At 22.9% G+C, this 23,087-nt stretch overlaps 1 protein-coding gene across 5 annotated transcripts in view; it reads right to left on the reverse strand.

The window, feature by feature from the left end:
• LOC129614207 (serum response factor homolog) overlaps positions 1-21,686 on the reverse strand; it is a 107,595-nt gene extending 85,909 nt beyond the window's left edge. The window contains exons 1-2 of one of the 5 annotated variants that reach the window (XM_055528655.1): positions 21,611-21,686; positions 2,658-4,881 (exon numbers count right to left, since the gene is read on the reverse strand). In XM_055528655.1, the coding sequence (XP_055384630.1) occupies positions 2,658-3,344 (687 nt within the window). In that variant the 5' untranslated portion in view covers positions 3,345-4,881; positions 21,611-21,686. The other 4 variants (XM_055528654.1, XM_055528656.1, XM_055528652.1 and 1 more) reach the window with 4 other exon arrangements.
• Between the last annotated feature and the right edge of the window lie 1,401 nt (positions 21,687-23,087).

The raw sequence follows: 23,087 nt of genomic DNA on the forward strand, positions 1-23,087 counted from the left end.
GTATTAAGGGGGTCTATCAAAAATTCAAAAACACGACAAGGGGTGTACGAGGGAAAAAATCTTTGGGAACCTCTGTACTAAATGATTTTTAAAAAACCTAAATTTTCCCGTGTTTATTGGATTTCTCAGAATTTTATTTTTATAGTTTACTTTTTTATCGATTTCAATTTTTTTTTTTTATTTGGAACGTATTAAAAATTTTATTTGGAACGTATTCTAAAAGTCTTTAAATTGACATAGGATCAATATTTAATAATTTTTCATTTTTTAATTTAATTTAGCTTAAAATTTTCTATGCAAAATTATGAAAACGAAATATGAGTCGTAGGATCACTTGTATTTAATTACACAAGATAATGAAATACACAAAATACTTAATAATTTTGCTCTTCATATTAAAATTTCACTGAATTTTCATTTTTCAATAAAATAAAAATTAAATTTTTTAAAAAGATTTTTTTTTTAATTTGCATAACAAGATATTCAAGACAACCTTATACCGTTATTTAAAAACAAAAAAATTATATATGGTGTATTACATTTCATCAAAATGAAGTTGTAGGTGGTCAGTTAAATTTGTTTTAAGGAAATTTTTCATTTCATTTATTTTATAAGTATTTTTTTGTGAAAAGGTGAGGTTTTAAAAATAAAAGAATATTAAATAAATTTTCAAGATAAGAAAAAATTTGGCATTCATTTCATTTTTTCTATATTTATTCTATAAATTACAAATTAAGTACAAAATATAGACAATTATTTAAATTATTTTAAATTAAATAATAAAAAAATTTATTGAACGAGAAACTATTTCCGTTAAAGGTCTTCAAAATGAAGAGAAAACTATTATTTACAAGTTACCACAAATTAAACTACTAGACTAAATAACTATAGATAGTTAATAAAATCGATTTCTTAACATTGTTTGCCCGTGACATTAAAATTTTGATTTTATTTTTTATATTGTTCTTTCTCTTTTCCCAAAAAATTTCGAAATAATTAAAAATCATAAATCTTACAATTTAAAAGTGATTTATTAATTTTCTTTTCCAATTTTTGACCAAAAATATTCGAACAAAATCAGTTTAACAGTTTTATATTAGTTGTTAGATACACTTATAAACAAAAATATTTGACTATTTAAATATATTATTTAAGTATGTATATATATATATACTTATACTTAAATAAATTTAAGATAAATGACAGATTTGCGAAACGATTTAAATTAAAAACAAGTTCAAAACTAGGGCGTTGATTTTTTTATTATATTTTTTATTTTTGTTTTTTTTTTCTAAATTTTAGAAAGTTTACATTTCCATCTTTGAAAAAATTAACACTTACAAAATTAATAGAAGGTGGATGATTAAAAAAAAAAAAAAACACAATAAAAATACAATGAATCATAAAATAAAATAAAATATTTTATTTAAATGGCGATAAATCAAGAAATTATTGGTTTTTTAAATTAAATGTAGAAATGAATGAAAAACCCGGAAACTTATGCAAATAAAATTTTAAGTAATTATAGTCAATTTAAACTTGTAGGTAAGTAGGGACTAAGTATGATCACGTAAAATTTGATTAGTGTCATAGCAATAATATTATTCAATAATAAGTACAATTCCAATGTTCAAAAGATTAGAAATTTCAATGGCCTTTTCTATTATCATAATTAAAGACTTAAATAATTATCTAATTCTATAATGTTTTCTACTAGAACTGCATTCAAAATTATTTTAATTTGTGACTTATTCAAGTTCATATTATAAATATTAAAAATACATGAAAATTTAATTCGTTTAGTAACGGCAATATTGAAAATTAAGAAAAAATTGTAACTCTTAATGTAAGACAATAAAGTTTTTAAACATTCAATATAATTACTGTACTTATATCCTTTTGAAAAATAAGTCATATTTCCAAATTTGGCATTAAAATTAAATTTGAAACTATTTGGTAACACTATTTTCTTTTTTTTTCACTCTTATGCTGATATAGAATTTGCTGGTATTTTCGTTTTTCTTATCTCTTAACAACACCAATAAAAAAAATTCTCTTCATTTTTATTTTGACACTTTACAGAGATTCTGCGCATTTCTAATAGCAAACCACAATAACAATAAGAAGAACAGAAATGTGATATTAAAATTTAACTTTAAATATGTTTACAGAATAAGCAGGAATTTATATTTATGTTTTAACAAAAACAAATGTATGTAGGTAACTAATATTTTTAAATGAGAGAAAAGAAATTATAGGTAGAAAATAAATTATTTACAATGCTACATAAAAATATTGAGCAGTAACAGTTATTCAATATAAAAAGACAACAATTTACTTAATTCTATGTGAATTAACAACAAAATAATTTTCATCACGAAACAGCTGTTTTTCATTTATAATTTTAATTTTGACATTGCAAAATTAAATGCGCAAGACTCAAACATTTTTTTTTTTTTATAAAAAACATACACAAAAATATTTATTGTTATTGCAAATGAATTTTTTTTAAATATTTTTACGATACAAAAATATTTTTAAGGTTATGTTTACTTGTCATTTTATATTGTAGATTTTTTTTTTTTTGTTTTTCTTATGCCACTTTATTGAATTTTCACCAATTTTTAAACAAAATAATTAAGAAAAATATCACTTACCTTTTTCATGATTCCAGTTTTTCGTTTTGAAAATGTTGTATAACGCCTTAATTTATTATCAATATATTCCATTTTAATTTTAACACGTCCTTTTGTCTTTTTTCCATTAGCCGGTGGACTTTTTTTATTTGTTTGTAATGATGTATAATTTTCATCAGGATTACCGCTACCGCCGCCACCACCACCACCACTACCACCGCCAACCATATCTTGTGGTGTACCATTACCGCTATGTTGTCCACCTGGTCCACAATTATCTAAATTTTGTAGACCTTGTGAACTCATTTGTTGACCGGCACTATTACGATGATGGTCTTCATAACAACCTGAACTAGTACGTTTTATACCACGAGATGATTGTTGTTGTTGTTGTTGTTGTTGCTGTTGTTGATTTGAATTTCCACCACTGCCACCAAGTGTTTGACATTGATTACTTGAATTACCACCGGTAGAGCTATGATGCATAAGACCACTCGATGAACGTCCACTACCGCTACCACCACCTCCGCCGCCCATCGATTGTATTAATCCACCACTTGGTGGCCGGTTATTTAAACCACCACCTCCACCAGATGCCAATACAGCAGCTGGATTACCGTATAGGTCGGCTTGATCTGCTAAACTCAGACCAATACCGCCCATACCGTAATTAAGATTATACCGCGAGTCACCTCGCGTTGGATCCATCCTAAGATAAAAGTTCTCCACTTCGTGGCCGTTTGTTAGAAAAATGGTGAAAAAAATTAAATTAAACTTTGGATGGTATATAAAATAAAAAAAAAAAGTTTTTAAGGACTTTTTTCTTTTTTGTTGAATTATTTCTTCTCCTTTTTAATTATTTTTTCTCTTCTAGTTTGAATAACTTCAAAATATTTTTTGTATTCTTATAGGAAAATTATATTTCAAATAAATATTGTGATATTATGTTTTGTAAACAAATTTTTTTTTTTTGGTTTGACCGCCAGAGGGATAATTATTATTATGTAGCTGTCAATATAACGAATTTATTCGTTTTGATTTATTTTTTATTTTTGTTTTTCAATTAAATAATTTGTAAAAATTAATTATGTTATACTTTTAAGTACATATGAATTTATTATGTATATAAAGTATATATATATATATACACAAAGTATATCGTTTTATGTAAAGATTTAAGTTATTAAAATTTAAATTTATAAAATGAAAAATAAGAAAAAAAAAATAACTTAAATTTTTATTTGTTTACAACTTTAATGTATTTTGACATTCATAACCTCATTTTTTTTTTTAAAATTTGCTTTTATTTTTGTTAACTATTTCTTTCTTTTTTTTTCAAATTATTAACAAATTTCTAAACAAATACATGAAAAAAAAATTTTTTTTCTTTTATTAAAATAAAAAAAAATTTAAATGAAAGAGAACTCAATGAACCGCAACTAATGGAAATTGTTTACTCTGAGTCTCTGATATATAATGTTTAAGATACCGTATTGAACAGCAAATAAAAAAACAAAACAAACAAAAATTGTGCAATTGGAACACCGCCGCCGCCGACGGAAATTAAGTACATCAAATATGCGTTTACGTTTTTTACGAACTTTATAGATTACTTAATATTTTGCTGTTACATACGACATATACACATACACATATTATTTATGTTATATTAAATTACGTTAGAGCAGCATTTATTCATTCACGCATGTCAAATATGTTTGAATTTTTAACATTCTTTTTGTATTTTTTTCTTATTTTATAAACTTTTAATGCTTTCGTGTTTTTCTGGATGAATTTTTTTTTTTTTTAAGATTCTTGTTTTATATTTTGTTAAGATAATTAAAATGTTATTTATTTTTTGAAAGAATAATAAACTAATAAATTATTTACTTATTTTTTTTTTTAATTAAATTTTAAACATTTTTCCTTTTTTTTGATTTTAATAACTGGACTGATAATTCACATTAAAAATTTTTGACAGCTGAGTATTTTTTCATTAAGATTTATTTAATATTTTTTTTTTTTTTCACTATTTTTTTTCATTCACTTTTTGAAAGGTACAAGTATATTTTTTTTATAAAATCACTTAAAAATTTATTCATTTTTATAAGTTATACAAGTATTTTTAATTAGTAATTGTTTGTTAACTAATTTGAAGTATATTACCTATATATTTATTGTATGTAATTTACAATAATTTTTTTTTTGATTTGTGATCATATTTTGTGTTGTCACTTATTTAAAACTAAATTAAAATATAATATGTAAGTAAAAATAATTAAGTACTTATAGAAAATTTGTTTTGTAATTTGTTTTAATTTTTAAATTTTAAGTACAATCATATTGCATGCATAGGTTGTTCACAAAAAATTATGTTATATTAAAATGAGTGCAACAATTTTTAATTATTTTTAAAGAAATGCAAGAATCACTTAAAAGAATTCTTTTCATAAATCTAAATAAAATTTCTTAATTTCTTAAATTAAGCGTATTGCGCGTATTATCGCACTATAAAAAATTTTTGATAATAAGGCATTTTTCAATATTACGACGGCTGCTAACAGATTCTTGCCATAATTAAAACATTAAAAACAATATTATTAAATTCAATAAAATTCCTAAAATTAATAAAATTATATTGCAATAAACGAATATAACTAATGAGTATTTAAGTATACATAGTACTTATATTTTTTATATATAACAATATTAAATGTGTACATTTAGTACGATTATTTGTAATTAACGATTACAAAACATACAAATATTCTTAAGAACTTTAGAGTATCCAAATTAACCTCTAGTTATTGCATGTGTATAAATCTAATGTTATTTTATAATATCAATTCGCAATTTTAATATTTGACTAGAATTACCTAATATTTGACCAAACAATAACCAAATTGATAGAAATAAGGAAACAATTTTATTAAAAATTATAAAATTATACCTACTCGTAAGTATATAAATATTATATACTTACGAGTAGGTATAATTATAGAATGCATACATGCATAAAAAAAATCTATGTAAATATATTAAAATTTAAGAAACTGAAATTGATTTAATTTAATTAAAATTTAATTTTTCCGATTTATCAGACTAAATGAGCACGTTTCAGGCTGTAAGTATAGAAGTGTTTTAAAAGATATTTAAAACTTTATATTCCAATAAAATTCCTAAATGTCTCTATTTTTATTTTTCAATTATAAAATTACTTAAAATAGCTTATTTGAGCACCAAATAATCTAATTCTGTGCAATAATTTATGTTTGGGTATGTTGAGTTCAATTTAAATAAATAATACAATGTCAAAAGTACCTATTAAGTTTTCGTTATATAAAACGATTGACAAACAATAGCCAATATTAATTAACAATTTTGCGTTACTAAAAATTCTTATTACGAAAAAAATCTTGCCTCTAAGTCAAATTTTTAATTTCTATACCTGCTGATGTTTAAATACATATATGTATGTATGTATGGATAAATAATTTATTGAATTTCATAAATTTAAACTCATATAAATATGATAAATATAAAATTTAAATTTTTTCTATAAATTAATTTACATATACATATGTATGTATTTTCTCGAAAATTCTAAAGAATTAATAAATTGATTAATTATTTTTCAATATTTTATAATAAAAAATTTATTTAAATTAAATTATTAATTTAATTTATTAATTCTCAATTCCGATTGTTATTCTTAAACACTTCTTTAAAACGTAATTTTTGAACAACCCACACATTTTGTTTCTGGTTATTTTAATATTTCTCTTTTTTTTATATACATATGTGTATAATATTATTCTTATAAGAATGAGAATTCACTTATGAAATGCAGACAGCGGCGCGCAGCACAGACAAAAATTTTTTTTTTTGTTTTTATTTCTTGCTGCATATAAAATGTTGTTTTTATTTTTCTTATCAACACTCTTTTTCTTTTTGTTATTTTTTTTTTTTTACCTCATTTGACTCAACCTGAGAGAGCTGTCAAAATTCTGTTTTTTACTTATTCTCCTATGAAAATTCACTTTTTAAATTCGTAAAAAAATCTTATAATTTATATTTCTGATTTATATAGGAAAATCGTTTAATATTTTTTAATAAAAATTTAATAAATTAACTATCATTTCTTATTAAATAGCTTTTAAATTGTTAAAATTTCAATTAGGCACTGAATGAAAAGCAGAAAGCAAATTAATATTTTTTTACTCTCACAAACAATATACAAGAACAAAAATACAATTTGCAATTTCTGACAGATCAGAATTATTTAAAAACAGCTGAGCTTCAAATAAATATTAAATGTGAGGATTTTTTGTTTTACTTTGCTAATAAAATGGAAAAAGTTTAATAAATTGTTTTTATTTTATTTTAATTAGCTTTATTTTACTTTATTTTATAAGGTAAATTGTAGTTTGTTTAAAATCTTTTTTATTTTACGTATTTGCATACATACGTATGTATGCATGTAAAATTCTATTGAAAACTTTTTACTGATTTCTAAACAATTTGCTTTCTTCTGTACTAGTCAGAATATTTTTTTTCTCAAAAAAATTTACAATTTCTAAACATATTTTTTTTAGATTGTTCTTATTTAAAAACTCTATTTTCTTTTTTATTTTATTTAAAAATATTTACTTTTGTAAATTAAATAAATTGCATTTCAATTGAATTTAAAACTCAAACAGAAAAAAAATCACACCGCGCACGTATTTTCCGCTTTCAATTTGAGAACTTTCAGAATAAAAATACCCGAAAGCAAAAAAACAAAAAAAACAACAATAAAAAAAAAACACAAAAATAAAATAATGCAAAAAATTTCTTCTTTTCTTAAAATAAAATTGAATTAAAAATTGGTGAAACAAAATAATTTTTCTCACGAAATTTGAAAAAAAATAAATGGAAAAAAATTACTCAACAATTTCCACTTAACACATTCGCGACCAAAATATAGACTGAAATAATCGCAGTTAAAAAAGTACGAAAAATCTTTTTACCAAAAGAGATGTCTAGTCTGTCAAATGATCATATAAAATAAAATTTTATTTTTGTTTTTATTATTGTGCCTTCAATATTTTATTATAGTTTTTTTTTGTTGCTTTAATTTTTAAGTGAATAACGCAGAAAGAGAAAACTATTTTAATAAATTTACCGCTATAATTCTATTTCATTTTAACACATTTGTGTTTTACTACAGTCAAGTCATTTAAAAACTGTAGAGTAGCGAAGCGATTATTGCAGATAGAGAAAAAAGAGAATAATGAAATTGAAATGCCAAAATATTATATATATATAAATATAATTTTCTCTTTTTGTCCTATTGATATTAAAATAAAAAAATTTCTCTCATTTACTTTATAGATTTATTATACTCTGCACTGCAAATTTATTTAAACATATGATCTGCAAAGAAAATTTTCTGCAAAAAAATTGTTTTTTTTTTTTTTTTCTTCTCTTTTTATTATATTATTAGCGTTAAAATATGAGTCATATTTAAATAATATCTAGATAACATAGTGTTTATGTGTTTAAACACGCACTATATAATATTATTTAAGATAAAAAAATGTAGATAAATAATTTTAAAGGGTTTAACCGTATAACACCTTTATGTGCATTTTAATATTGTGGTTTGAATGTGATCTTAAATTAGATTTAATTTAATTTTGTTGTTTTTCTATTTAAATATGCAGATTTGTATATAAATATGTATGTGGGTATAATAAAAATAATAATTTTCCCTTCTCTTTCACTAATACCTGTTAATTTGTTTTTTTTTTTTTACCGCATAAGTAAATAAAAAATAAAAGAGAGAATAAATGAGTAAGTTACTTTAAATTTCAGTATTAGAACAGAATTTTTTTTATATACATATGTACATACGTATATAAATGTAAATAGTTACTTTTATACAAAAATGTACTTGTATTACCAAAATATAATATGAAAAATTAATTTTAAAATTAAGTGAAAATTATCGATAACTAAAAATTTATCGTTATTATATGTAGATAGGTAGATAATTGTATATATATTTTATAATCTCATCCGTCATTATACAAACATATTAATGCATTATCTCTCTTGATAACACACATTTATTATATATGTACATATATACTTATATTTAATATTATTTTAACAAGTTCAGTTGACGATAAGTTTAATTTTTTAAATGATCTTTTTTTTCTTACATACATTAATGATAGTGTCTGTCTTGTTGTTTTTTGTTGCTTTTTTGAGTGGGAAGGTAAAGTACTCCCCTTTTTTGCTTTATCATCATATTATTTTCATTTTATTTTAATAATAACCTCATTGGAGGTTTTACCTATATAATTATTATTTTTTTTCATAGTATGTATATACATACATATATGGCTCATGAATATGTATAATATAAATACATAAATATGTTATACATAATATAATGCATTTATATATAATGAATTTTTATATTTATTTTTTATACATAATTTTAAATACACACATAAATAACTTATATGTATATACGCACTTACGTAATAAAACAGGTAGGCAAAAAATATAATAATTTTAAAGAAATCTTTGTTTTGACATTATTAAATAATCCAAAAAGTATTAACAAGAGTTATACACGCATCTATAGGTATACATTATGTGTACATATTTTATTATAAATTATTTTATAAGTGTGTACATAGCATATACATAGAGTATAGATATTTTTTTATAATTAAGATAAAGATTATAAATGAATGAATGAAAAATTTCTTTTAAACGAGCAAACACAAATTATTTTTATTATATTTGTTATTATTTTAGGGTACATACGTACATTATTTTAATTGTAATATAAAACAAAAAAAAAACAAAAATGTTGAATTATGTCCAATTAACTTTGACAATAATTCTATTGTTTTGATACAAAATAAAGTCAAAAAAAAAAAAAATAAAATAAAATTTTTAAGAAAATATGTATGTATATTGTTTTTTAATATCTCTAACAATTTAAAAAAGAATAACAATGAAAAAAGAATTAAAAAAACCTTATTTTTGACTTATAAGCATGTAAAAATGTACATATGTATATAGGTACTTGATTTGAAGACGGTAACAAAGATGTAATATGAGATGGAAAAAAAAAACAGAAACTTGAACATTTTACGTTGTAGGCAGGTGAAAATTTTAATATTAATTATTTTTAAATTAAGATTAAAAACATTGTGGAAAAAAATTTTTTATTTTTTAAAAAATAATTAAAGAATAACATACAATTTTGTCGTAAATAGTATTTAAAGTGTTTACTTGCGTAATTTTACATAAACATATTACTTTTGCATATTTAAAATTATATACATAAAAAAATAATATTAAATATTTATGCAACTAATTTGTATTTGACATATTTACATAGCATACTAATATAATAATGAAATTTTAAATAGAAATATAAATTTAACAACGGTAACACTACTCAACTATAATTTTAAATTTAAATTTATACATGAAGTATAACACCATCATAGTTAGAAACTTAAAAATTTAAGTTAATTTGCCTTATTCAGCATCAGGCACTTATAATTCGCCGAATAAAATAATTTGACAAAAATTTTAACATTTTGGTAATACTATAATTTTTTATATTAAAAACAATATGGACCTTAATAAGATGTAAGATTGTAAAAAAAAAATAAGTTTTGCTAAATTTTTAGAAAAAAAAAAATTAAATATTATTTGTATGTATTCATTTACAATTATTATATACAATTATTTACTTAATTTTTAATTCAATCTTGAATTGAATATAAGAACTGTTTTACCGAATAATATATGAAAGAATATAGTATAAGAAAATATTTTTAATAAATTTAAAATAAATGCGTATACAAACAATTAAAATATTATATGAGTGGCAAAGTCTATATATATTTAATGCAACATGTCCTCTAAAAGAATACATAGAATTATTCATAATTTTATTAATTTATCAATTACTAATAATATATTCAAAAATTTCATTATTTCATTATATTAAAATTTTTTTATAATTTTCACACAAAATTTTAATAGTCTCACTCTGCGCACACCTATACAGTATAACATTTTGTACATATTATGCTAAATATATGAAAAAAATAATTATATATACATATACACATATTAATAAGAGAATAATAAAATAATATTGCAATTAATTTAATTTAATATCAAAGAAATTTCACATATACAGCGTAAGTATGTATTATTGTTATACAGAAAAAATGTTACTGCATGCATTATGCGTATAAATCTGATAAGAACAAAATTATTATGTAAATAAAATTCAAAATCAAATTTTTTATTTATTATACATAATTACATTTTAATGTTTGAATGCACATATTTTTCTATAAACAAAATTCACTCACTGAATCACACAATATTCAATATTCGGAAAACTTACAAAACATACAATCGAATTTATTTCCTATAAGAGAGAAAAATAAATATGAATAATTTACATACATAGAGGAAAATCAAAAAAAAAAAAAAAATTTTCACAAAAATATTTTCAGCACAAATAAAAACAATAAAAAGAAAACAAAACGTCATCGAAAAGTAAAAAAAAGAAAAATTCTTTACTATTTAGTCTAGATTTCGAATAAATATATTTTTCGTCTAATTTTGACTACCTCATTTCAAAAATTACAAAAAACAAAAAAAAAAACGAAAAGCATATTTTATTAGTAACCCTAAAAAACGCTTTAGAATTCCAACATTTTTATTATACGAAAAATTTAATTTTTTCTATATTTTCTATCTTTTGCTTCATTTTCTCTATGTTTTAATTTTTTTTTTCTTTTAATAATTCGCCACAAATCGCCCATGTCCGCATACAAATATTTTAAATAAATTTTTTTTTTATATTTTTTTTATTTTTTCTTTTAGTTTAGAAACCTTATGTGTAAGAGGCACTTTCTAATTATTAAAATTCGTTTAAGATAATGCCCATTTTATACACAAAATAATTTTAAAAGAAATCATTTGGCAGTTGTAGAATTCACTCTTACATTCTTCTCACACAAATTATAATTTGTAAACGTCAAACGTCAAAAAGATTTTAAAATAGAGAAATTATTCCATTTTATGAGAGATGTGAATGCAATTGATGAAAAGTCATTTACAAAAAAAGCAGTCACTCAAAAAATTTCAAATTCAAAATTTAGTCTTAAAATTTAAAAGGAAGACCTGGGATAAACGGTATCGTATACATATACAGATCGTTCGCTTACATTTTTGCAAAACTTTTGAAAGAAAATAAAATTTATAATTCACCAAAAAATTTGTTATTTTATATTTTATATTGAATCTTCTACTACATTATATAAGAAGGTTATTTTCGTTGCTAATAGTTTAAGTTCCTAACCTCATTAAATTACGACTATATTATTATAGAGAATTATAATTTCGAAAATTAATATAAATTTTTATTAAACTAACACACCACATATTAAAGAGAGAATCAATGATCTGATGTTCCTGCAAAAATTGGTAATGGTTTTTTATTAAAATCCAAACAGGTACTTATTTACATTGAAGTACTGATCGCAATAAAACCCCGAATTCTTTTGAATAAATTTTCGAAATTATGTGCCATTTTGATTATTTTATCAAAAAAATTCATATTTATTTCAAAATGTTCTTTTGGATGTGAGTAAAATAAGAATTTTATTTCTCTTCTAAAAATTTTTCCTATTTTTCACATAGTGTCTATATATTAAAAATTGCCACACGGTCAAGCGTTTTCACACACCAAAAAAAAAATTTAACAAAAATAAGAAGAATATAAAAAATTTTTCTTCTTTAAGGAAAACTAATTTTAAACTTAAAAAAAAAATAATAAAATTAAGAAAAATTCACTTCTAAATTTGAAATTCGAATAAAATAAAATTTGAGAGAAAAAGAGAAAAAAAAATATATTTTTTTCATTTGTACGAAAAATGAAAAAAACCTAAATTAATTAATTTAGAATTTTACTTCATAATCAAAAGCAATAAGCTCTAACTGCATTCGAAAAGTTTATAAATGTTCTTTGATTGAAAATTTTTTACTAAAAGTATATTTTTCGGCTCATTGAACATAAAAAGTTCCAAAAATCGGTAATTTTAAAGGGAACCGTCGAAGATAGTAAATAACAAAACTTTTAGAAAATATTTTTATCTATAGCTAACGTATTAACCCTTCATTGTTCTAAAGCCCAGCTTTGGATAGATTAAAAACCCAATTGACAACCTTCTGCCACGAAAACAAAAAAAAAAACAAAATCCTGAAAAAAAACGATTTTGGGGATATCGAAGTTTACCAAATTTATCGGTTTTATTCAAACCGGTTTGTTCTTTAAAAAAGTGTTGTGGTGGATTTAAATCCTAGCAGAAATGTCAGAAACATAAAAAGTCCTACAAATACCAAAATACTGAAATGTGTCAGCCCCCTGCCTATTTATTAAAATACATCAACTCTATGTTTACTCTATTTCACCATTTTATATTGTGGTGCCGACGGGACAAGATAGAAAAATTTCTTAATTTATATTTTTTTAAATTAATCTGCTAAAATTTATCATCTTCTGAATCTCCAATTAATAATTTTATAAGAAGGCTGTTTTTTTTATTAATATAAAACTCCTTGTCACACTACAATTATTGTTCAATAAATTTGGCCAACAAGGTTTCTAACACAAATTTTATATAATTGCCTGATAATACAAATTACTTCCAACAATTTTTCGTAGACTTTAGACTCAAATATCATATATTTACCATATTGTTGCTAAGAATAAGAATAAAAGCATAATTTTAGGGGCAGAACTAAATTGAATGCCGAAAAGAATATTTTAACATTAAAATTTTTATTTCGAAAATTTTCTCATTTTGCTGAATGTTTGCTTCTTGATTCTTACACATATTTGACGTATTCCATAAAACATAAAAATATAAAAAGAAAGACGGACACTACAATTCCTTAAAGTTCAGACTTTTATATTTTTATTTTTTTGTTTGTCAAAAATATTTTTTTAAATTTCACTGATCGTGAAATTTTTTTTTTTGTTTTACTTATTTTACTGCATAGTTTCTACGTAGAGCATAAAAACAACTTTTTATGTGATATTTTTTTTTTTTCGTAAAATTATCTCGGCCACAATTATATCTATGTACATAAAAACACATGTACCTACACATATATATTTTAACATTTTAAAAAAGCGACACGAAGTAAAAAAAAAATAATTTTCAGTTTTCAAACAATAAGTTTAGTGGGCGAACTTTAAAAATAATAAAAAGAGAAATGAAAAGAAAAAAAAATAACTAAAGTCGATTTTCTAAGTGTGTTGGCTGACGGTAGTAACGTGTGATTTGAAATTGTTAACATATAGCTCAATATGTACAAATAGAGATACAAAATATAATATGAGAATTTATATAGGTACATATAGAGATTTATTACGCGATTATTAATATCTTATAGATAACTAAACTTATATGCAATGCGGAAAGAGAAAAAAAGCTTTCGCTTTTAATATTGTTGTTATTGTAAATTCTCCTAATTATTTTTCTACATCTTATTTCTTAATTATTCTAATTACAAAACAATATTCGGTTTATTTTATATCTTTAGTACAGTGTAAATTTTATGCACCTCTTCGGGTACACAATAAATTTTTTTTAAAATTTATATGCGAAGCGCAAAACTGAAGCTGTGTTATGCTGTAATTAAAATGATTAAGAAAAAATAGTTAAATAGGCACATCTCTTTCGGATGAATGTTATTCATATTATCAAACAAAAGGCATTGTCCATGGTATGATACAATTTACAGTGACCATAACACAAAGTTCGGCCACATTTTCAAAGCAATATTAATGAATGACGTTAGCGTGTCAACGACCCCTGTGGAATAGAGTTTTCTAAATTTTTATAATAACTTTTCATTCATAGATTGTAAAACTTCGGTTGAATAGCACAAATAATGTGATTGAAAGTTAAAATTTCTCCGCGCGGGTTTAAAAAGAAAAAATATAAACATAAGAAAATTTTACCTGCATGTTTTGCATATATTAAGAATGAAGTCCTGAATTAAATTCAAGCTTTCGTGCCATTTAATATAACAAATAGGTACAAATTAATATTTTACATATCAATTGTTTTTTTTTTTTGTACTTTAAATTCAATTTATTCATTTTTATTCTTCCACACATGATTGATTTTATGTTCGAGCCCACAATAAAATATTTCTGGTACATCATACTGCTTGAGCTCTTTGTTGTCTCTTTTATAATTGAACACAAAATTCAAATTTTTTTTTTTTTGTAAATTAAGGTAAGAAAAAAATATAGGCGCGTGTAATTTTATATTTTTACTTCAAAGACTTTTAATATTCTTAAATGAGAAATTCCTATGCATTGATTTAGAATCACATTTACAAAATTGATTTTTTTTTATGTACATAGAGGTATCGTACAGAAATTTTTACATACACAGGAATCGTGCTTCTAAAGTGGGTCTATAAGATTTTGGCCCATATTTTATATGAGAGACTTAAGCCATTAGTTGAAGAGGTAAGTGGGGAGTATCAATGGGGCCTTAGGAATCAAAGATCAACGACAGATCAAGTGTTTTTATTAAAACATTCCATGGAATATCGCAGACTTTCGGATACTTTTCATAGATTTTAAACAACCATTTGACAGTGTTAATAGGAAACAACAGCACTATTCATTGATACAACTAGGAATACCGGCAAAATTGACGCGTTTAGCTATGATAACACTGAGCAATGCTAAAGTACAAATTCAAAACCAAACTTCAAAAGTATTCGATATCAAGACAGCTGTAAGGCAAGGTAACGCTTTATAATCGCTGTTAAACAGAAAACGAAATATCTCAAACTATCTATGAAATGAACGAAGAAGACTGTAAGAAATTATAAATTCGAGGTTGTTAAAAGCTTTCGGTGTAATACCTATAAATGGCAACAATATGCAACACTGTTTTCATGAGCGAATTCAAGCTGGTAACTGTTGCCTTTTCGCAAACAATAAATTATTACAGTTCACACTACTTTCAAAACAAAACGAAACTAGTTGTATACAAGACCATTGTGAGACCGGTGGTTAAATATGGTTGTGAAGCTTGGAAATTAACAGCACGGAAGTATATTCATTAAGAATCTTTGGAAGAAAGTTATTCGTAAAATAAAATTATTGTTGCTAGAAGGCTTTAAAATGGCGAATATAACATTAGGTCTAACACTGTGCTTTATATCAGCAGAGCATCGAGAAGGACTCTAGAAAACTTAATATCATAAGCTGGAAATTGACTATCCAGGATAGAGGGTAATGTGGAAGAATATAGTGAAGAAGGCGAAAGCTCACACAGCTTAGTGCCACAAGATGATAATGATGATGAGACCTAATTGAATTTTGTGTTGTATGAAGAAATTGCAATAATTAAATTTAAAACATTTTTAAAGATTATTGATTTCTGGTAGCGTTCTGTTTCAAAAAACCGACGCCAAAACATCAAAATTTATTAATTCAATGGAAATTGTTAATTTTATTTAAAAACTTATACCTGGAAACAATTAAACTTAATTTTGAAAAATTTTAAATATTTTTCAACTGCAGCAAACATTAATTAATTTTTCATTAGGTTAACGTGCGAAAAAAGTTTTCAAAGTGAAAAGTGTTGATACTTTTAACTTATACTTTGAGAATAATGCACATATTTCACACAAAATTTTGATACCATTATTAAGTTTTATACTGTAACGAATTAATTAGGTATAAAACGTTAAGCAAATACATGCATGATCATGTAGATGCATGAGAATTTTAAATCTGAATTTAAGTGAAAACATCCGAGACAGGGTTCACATGAATTTGACGTTTTAAATTCAAATCAATTGGGCGTATAACAAAATACCTAACTGAAGTCAACTTGACTTATTCAGCAATTAAAAAAGCGCTGCTGAATAAATAAAATTAACATTTGATCTACATTTTGCTAGATGTTCATTGTGAAAACTGCCGATAAATTTATATGACAAATATATGATAGGACATTACTGTTTATTTTTTAAAAAGAATTTGTAAATAATATAAAAATATATTTTTATTTTATTTATTTTTTTTTTCTAGAAAATTTTTATTTGACCATTAAATTATTGTGTTATTGTTTTCAATACGTCAACAGAACTGTAATTATGCCAAAAAGATCACGAATCATATGTGGTGAATCACTTTTACAGAATGACAAATAATAATGATAAATTTTATATTGAAATTTTGTTACCATAAAAAGAATTCTAATTTTATTCGGAAAACTCTTATTAAATTAAATTATATTAAATTCTAGTTCGTAATTTTGATTGCATATTATTACACTATTTGTGTAATTGGAATTAATGTAAATTGTTAATTGAATATATTGTTAATTTAAAAGCTGTATGCCCGCAATTATAACTACAATAAATAATATGCATATACAGTAGATAGGTGATTTAGTAAACACCCAATTTGACGAATTTCCCAGCCGAGTGAACAGACAAATTTTAGTATTGCTTGCCTTGCACTGTGAACAAAAATTTTTGGAATAAAAGTCCAATTTTCATATTGAATTAAAGAAAACAGAGCAGCATTTTGTTTATTAAATTAAAACGTGCATTGTGTTAAATGGTTACACGTTTTAATTTATTGTATTCATTACTGTCATTCGCCAGAATACGCAATTTTAAATTTTATAAATGAAATTTACACTTAATAACAATTATATACAAGCTTATATTTTTTAACAAATATAATTATTTTATTTTTGAAATTATACTAAAATTAATATTATTTATAGCATTAAAATTCAAATGAGTATAATTTGAGTTGAATGAAAAATTACGTAATCATCTATAAAAGCATTCAACAATCGAAAAATTCAGCTCAATTCAAGCTTAATTTTTATTTTATTTAAAAATATTTTCGAATCATACTTTTTCCCGACGCTCATTCATTTTTCCGACGGTTTAAATATTACCGATTTACGAATTATTCAATTATAAATAAAACAAGAAACTCATCTTACATCTAACTATGTACTTTTACAGTTTCAAACTGTTAGAAATGTACATAGGTGAAGAGTTTTTAAACCAAAATTAAAAAAAATTGATAATAAAGAAATTGTGTTCAGTCCTTAGTTTGCATAGAACAAAAAAAAAAAAAATATCAAAACAACAAATGGCGAAATAAACAAGGCGAATATAATCAAAATAAAAATAAACAAGCGAGCTGCCCCAAGTGTATTAATTTTTGTATTAATTTTTTTAAATGCAAATTGTATGGCAGAACTTTTGTAAAACCGAAAACTAAAACGAATTGCCTTGAAGAATGGGATGCGACAGCGCGATTCTTACTTAGATTTGAAAATATTAATTTAGCCAAGTCCCAACCCAATCACTTTTATTGCACCAATAAATACTAGTTTTGTTAGTACTGTTCATTATAGTGTTTCGATCCTTAGTGAAATATAAGTAAGAATAGTGCAATTGAGGTCATAGATCCTGCAAAATTTATTGTATTCCGAAAGTGTAAAATAACACAAAGCAAATTTTAGTGATAAAATAAAATAATTATTACTAAAATATTTATGAATATTATTCTTAATATTATTACAGAATAATATGGGTGCTTTTAAGTTGTATGTGCGTTCAATTACTTATGTGCATGTATACAATTCTGAAGGCAACATTTTATCACTTTAAATTTTACGCTAAAAATGAAAAACTTTTTTATTTAATTAAATAAAGAACTATAATACCGAAAAATACAAAATTAAAATTAGTTTTCGTATATTGTTGTACCCTTTATTTAAAAAAAAATTATATGAGAAAATAAAAATGAGTAATATGTAAAAAAAAAAAAAAAGAGGAAAATCTTCTCATAATTGAAAAAACAAAACTATAAAATTAAACAAAAACTAATAGGAAATTTTTATGAAATTATTTTATTTCTATTTTCGGATTCTATATACATACAAACATTCATAATAGTACATACAAATATAAATATTTTAAGAAATTTCTAAAAAAATTTTAAAATTTCTCTTAATTAAAGTTTATAGCGCCAAGATTTTTTTTACAACCAAATTGTAAATATTTGCCTCATATTAAATATAGAAGAAGCCCAACCAAATTTTATGTTTTACAATAGTAAAATGTTTAAATATATTGTTTTTTTTTTTAATAAAAACTTTTTGGACATTCTTTTTTTTGTTTAAATAAAATTTTTTCTTATTTTTGTAATAAATTAGATTAAAAGCCCATGACATAACATATAAATAGAAAAAACCCAAAAATTGACAGGGCGGGTTTTTTTTACCCCAATTTTATCGGTGCTTTAACATTTCACAATTCTCTTACGTTTCAAATTCTAGAAAAAATAAAATTTAGGCAAAATTAAATCGACTGGTACGTTATGCCGAATAAACTATTTAAAGTATATTGTGAAATAAAAATTATAAATATAAAAGTAGAGTTAAAAATTAAAAAAAAAAAAAATTTTTTAAAAAATAAACCTTTTTTTAGTTAGGCAGCATTTAGGTTTATATTGTTTATTAGACGTCGAATAGAGTTCGAGTCATTTTAAAAAAAATTATGAAATAAACAGAAATTACCCCTAGATGTATGCACTCAAAACATATGGTCAGCCACATACCTCTTAAATGTTTTGATTATAGTGTATTTAATTTTAAATTATTCACTGATCTCCATTTTAATAAATAAATATCTATTCTTTGATCAGTAACGTATCGAAAATACGATTAAAGGGCTTATTAAACATCCAGAGTTTTAAAACGAAGAATTCGGATGCGACATAACTCTCAATATTCTAATACTAAACATCGTTCAATTAATATATTCATCACACATAAATATAGGAGTCATTTACCATTATGACGCACTTTTAACAATTAATTATATTAAGTTTAATAATATTTGATTTAATTATGAAGTATAGACATAAAATTACATAGCAAATAATTTGATTTTATTTGATTCAGGCGCAATAATAAACAAAATTATAAAATATTAAATCACACCTGTTAACCTGTTAAGCACAATGAGCACTCAAAACGTAATATATGTATGAGAAATTATAAAAATTCGAGCATATTTTTTTTTACAATTTTTTGATTGCGCACATGTGATTACTCTCCTTTCTTTTCATTTTTGATATTATTATACTTATACATATAAAAATATAAATCCTTAATAAATAAAAATTTATTTAACTAATCACTACAATTTTTAGTATAGATTAAATATATAAAAAATGATCACAAATTTAATTTGAATTTAATATTTTGAATTAATATTTTCTTTGTGTCTCTTTGCATGTGACATTTTACCTTGCTCTAATAATATTTAATTTAATATATAATGTACATAAGTATATATTTTTTTTATGTTTGGCTTTCGCTTTGATTTATTTTTTTAGTAATATATTTGTGTACATAGAAACCTATCGCATTTTGTTCGACTCTCAAGGTTTACCTAATTTTGAATTTTAGCAGAATTTAATCTTTTAGTAATTTCGTATACATATACATACATATTTTTTATTTGGTAGGAAGTAGTATTGCCAGATAAGCAATACTTTAAACCTGAATGATTGGAAGAAACGCATAAGGGTCGATCATTGGAAGAATTGCAAGAGCCTTTCTCACTCTAAAAAAAAATTATATTTCTGTAATGCTTCGAAAGGGCGTTTGTTACCCCGATGGAAATCTCGCGACTTCTGCTAGCTGCAATACTTCAATTTGTTAGTAGTGTAAATATAATTCTATCTCAGTAGTCTAGATAATGCTATTTTTGGTGAGGATAGGAATCGTAAAAGATCCACGACATGAGAAGGGCATAAAGATCTCTTGTGGAGAAAACTTAAAAATATGAGAATACTGATTCAGAAACAAACATGCTCATTTTATAAATATTTATTATCTGGCAACAATACGATAACAGCGTATCATTAGAGCATATAAATATCAGCAATAATTATTGTCCTACGCAAATTTACTTTCTTATTCTTTTTGATCTTCTTTTTTTCTCTCTGATATTTTTTTTTAACATTCATATTTTGCAGTTTATTCATTCTTTTGTTATAAGAACTCGCAATCATTGAATTTTATTTGTTTAAAATTCTAAATATAAAATTATTTTTGATTTTTTTAGCAATATATAAAAAATACGTTATACATATAATTTAATAATCAGGAAAAATATGTATATAAAAAATTTGAAAGAAAAAATTTATGTGAGTTAATAGTTTTGGTACTTTTGCTCTTGTACGTATGTTCTTTATAAAAATCAATGTGAAACTAGCTACGTCGAAATGAAAAGTTAAGTTATCTGTATGGCAACACTGTATTGTACAAAATTCTGTAATTTTAAAGTAAGGGAACCTTACAGACAAAAATCTTAAATTTTTTTTCAGTTTTGCGTAGCTTGTGTGTCAAAAATTATTTTGATTCCAAGTTTATTTAATAAGGAAAAATTTAATTTCAACTCTTACTCTTGACTGAATTCTTTTATTTTTCTAATATTCAATTTAGTAAAGTACATCACAGCGATCCTTTTATCTGTATAAACTCTATTATTCAGAATTTACTTTATTTTAATACTTGATTAATTATGCACATAATAAAACATTCCACTTAGTTACGCTTATAAACATTATATAAATAAATTTAAAAAAATAACAGCCTGAACGAATTTTTATTTATAATACTTTTTCATTCATAAGATCGTTTTAATATTCTACATTCGCAAATATATATAAATTTTTTTTCTCTTAGTAATATTATGAACTTCCACTATAAAACACGTGAATTTTCCAAAAATAATTTAATATTTTAAAAAATTATGATAAAAGAAAAATTATTTTCTATATTCCATTTCACCATATTCTTATTCCAAAAAAAATATTCACCACGGTTAATTTCGTTAAATTATAGGTCACAACACAATTTCTATTTTCACCTCCTTACAAATAAATCTACATACATAATGTATATTGTCATGTATACTGAAAATTATACAAATGTATTATAAATTTTTAATTAATAAACAAATTTAAAAATTTAATTAAAATTTAAATTTTATTAATCGTCGTTTTTGTTATATGTATATATTTAAACCTCTTCGACCCGATTTCGATGTCAAACTCTTTGAAAATCTATTAAATAAAAATAAGAAAAAAAAAATATTTAAGCATTCCATAATAAATAATTCTTCCGCGTCTCAATTTCTTTAATTGATCTAATTTTATTTTATTTTTGTTTTTTTGTTTTCATTTCTATTTGACCAAAAGAACGAAACATTTAGTATAATTTATAATTTCTAAAAATATCACCCGCATAAACTATGATTCCGAGAAAGCTTTAAAAATATTTTTGTACGTACATTTCTCTTCTAAATTTTTCTCATTTTTATGTTGTCAAAATTTTAGCAGTTAAACTCAGTCTACACCAGCCAGCTTAAAAAGTAATATAAATATTAAGCGAGATCTTTAAACTGTTTTTAATAAAATTGTAAAGTAGTTTGAAGTTTTGTCATATTGGATGTCTTTTAGAAATATATTGTTCATTTGAAACTGACAAAATAATTTTGATAATGTTGACAGCTACATCAGAAATAATATGTCAAAAATGACTTTTAAAGGAAATGTAAAATATTTTATCTTTTAAAAAGTATACTCAAATTTTAGTTCAAAGACAATTTTATTGTTAAAAGTCGATTTTGAAAGAAATGTCGCAGCATTAATTGCAATCTTTCTCTTTTTGTTATTACAAAAAAAAAATCAATTTTCCAACATATTCACCTTAAATTCTCAGATATTTATTTCACCTTAAATTCTTTTTGAAAGCAAAAAAAAAAAAAGTCCAAAAATTAATTGTTTAAATTTTTGTTCTACGCTAAAACTGTCATTGACATTTTAACATATATTTTTTTTATTTTTATTTGTTTTTTTTCTAATTTTGCATCCGAATTTTAATGTTCAAATTTACGTTTACGCATTTTCATTATTTTATTTATTGGTCGTTCTATTTTGATTTCCTAATTTTTTATTTTTCTTTGATTTTTATTATTTTCCCATGAACAACGTACAAATATATATATCATTACTTTTCACAACTTTTACTACTTCCACTTTTCAGATGAGCAAAAAAAAAAAACATTTTTTTCATTCTATTTTTGCTCTAAAATTATAAGAGAGAAATTTTTTAACCAAAAATAAAATTTAAGCATATAAAAATAAATTTGACAAAAAAAAAATAATTAGTTTCCGAATGCAAAAGCATAGAAAAAAGGGGAATAGGATTAGATCACCAATCAGTTTAATTACAGTATATCAAACCGGCTCCATACTATTTTAAA

This window comes from Condylostylus longicornis, unplaced genomic scaffold (genome assembly GCF_029603195.1).
Source record: "Condylostylus longicornis isolate FDR11 unplaced genomic scaffold, ASM2960319v2 ptg000106l, whole genome shotgun sequence".
In the NCBI taxonomy this organism is placed as follows: domain Eukaryota; kingdom Metazoa; phylum Arthropoda; class Insecta; order Diptera; family Dolichopodidae; genus Condylostylus; species Condylostylus longicornis.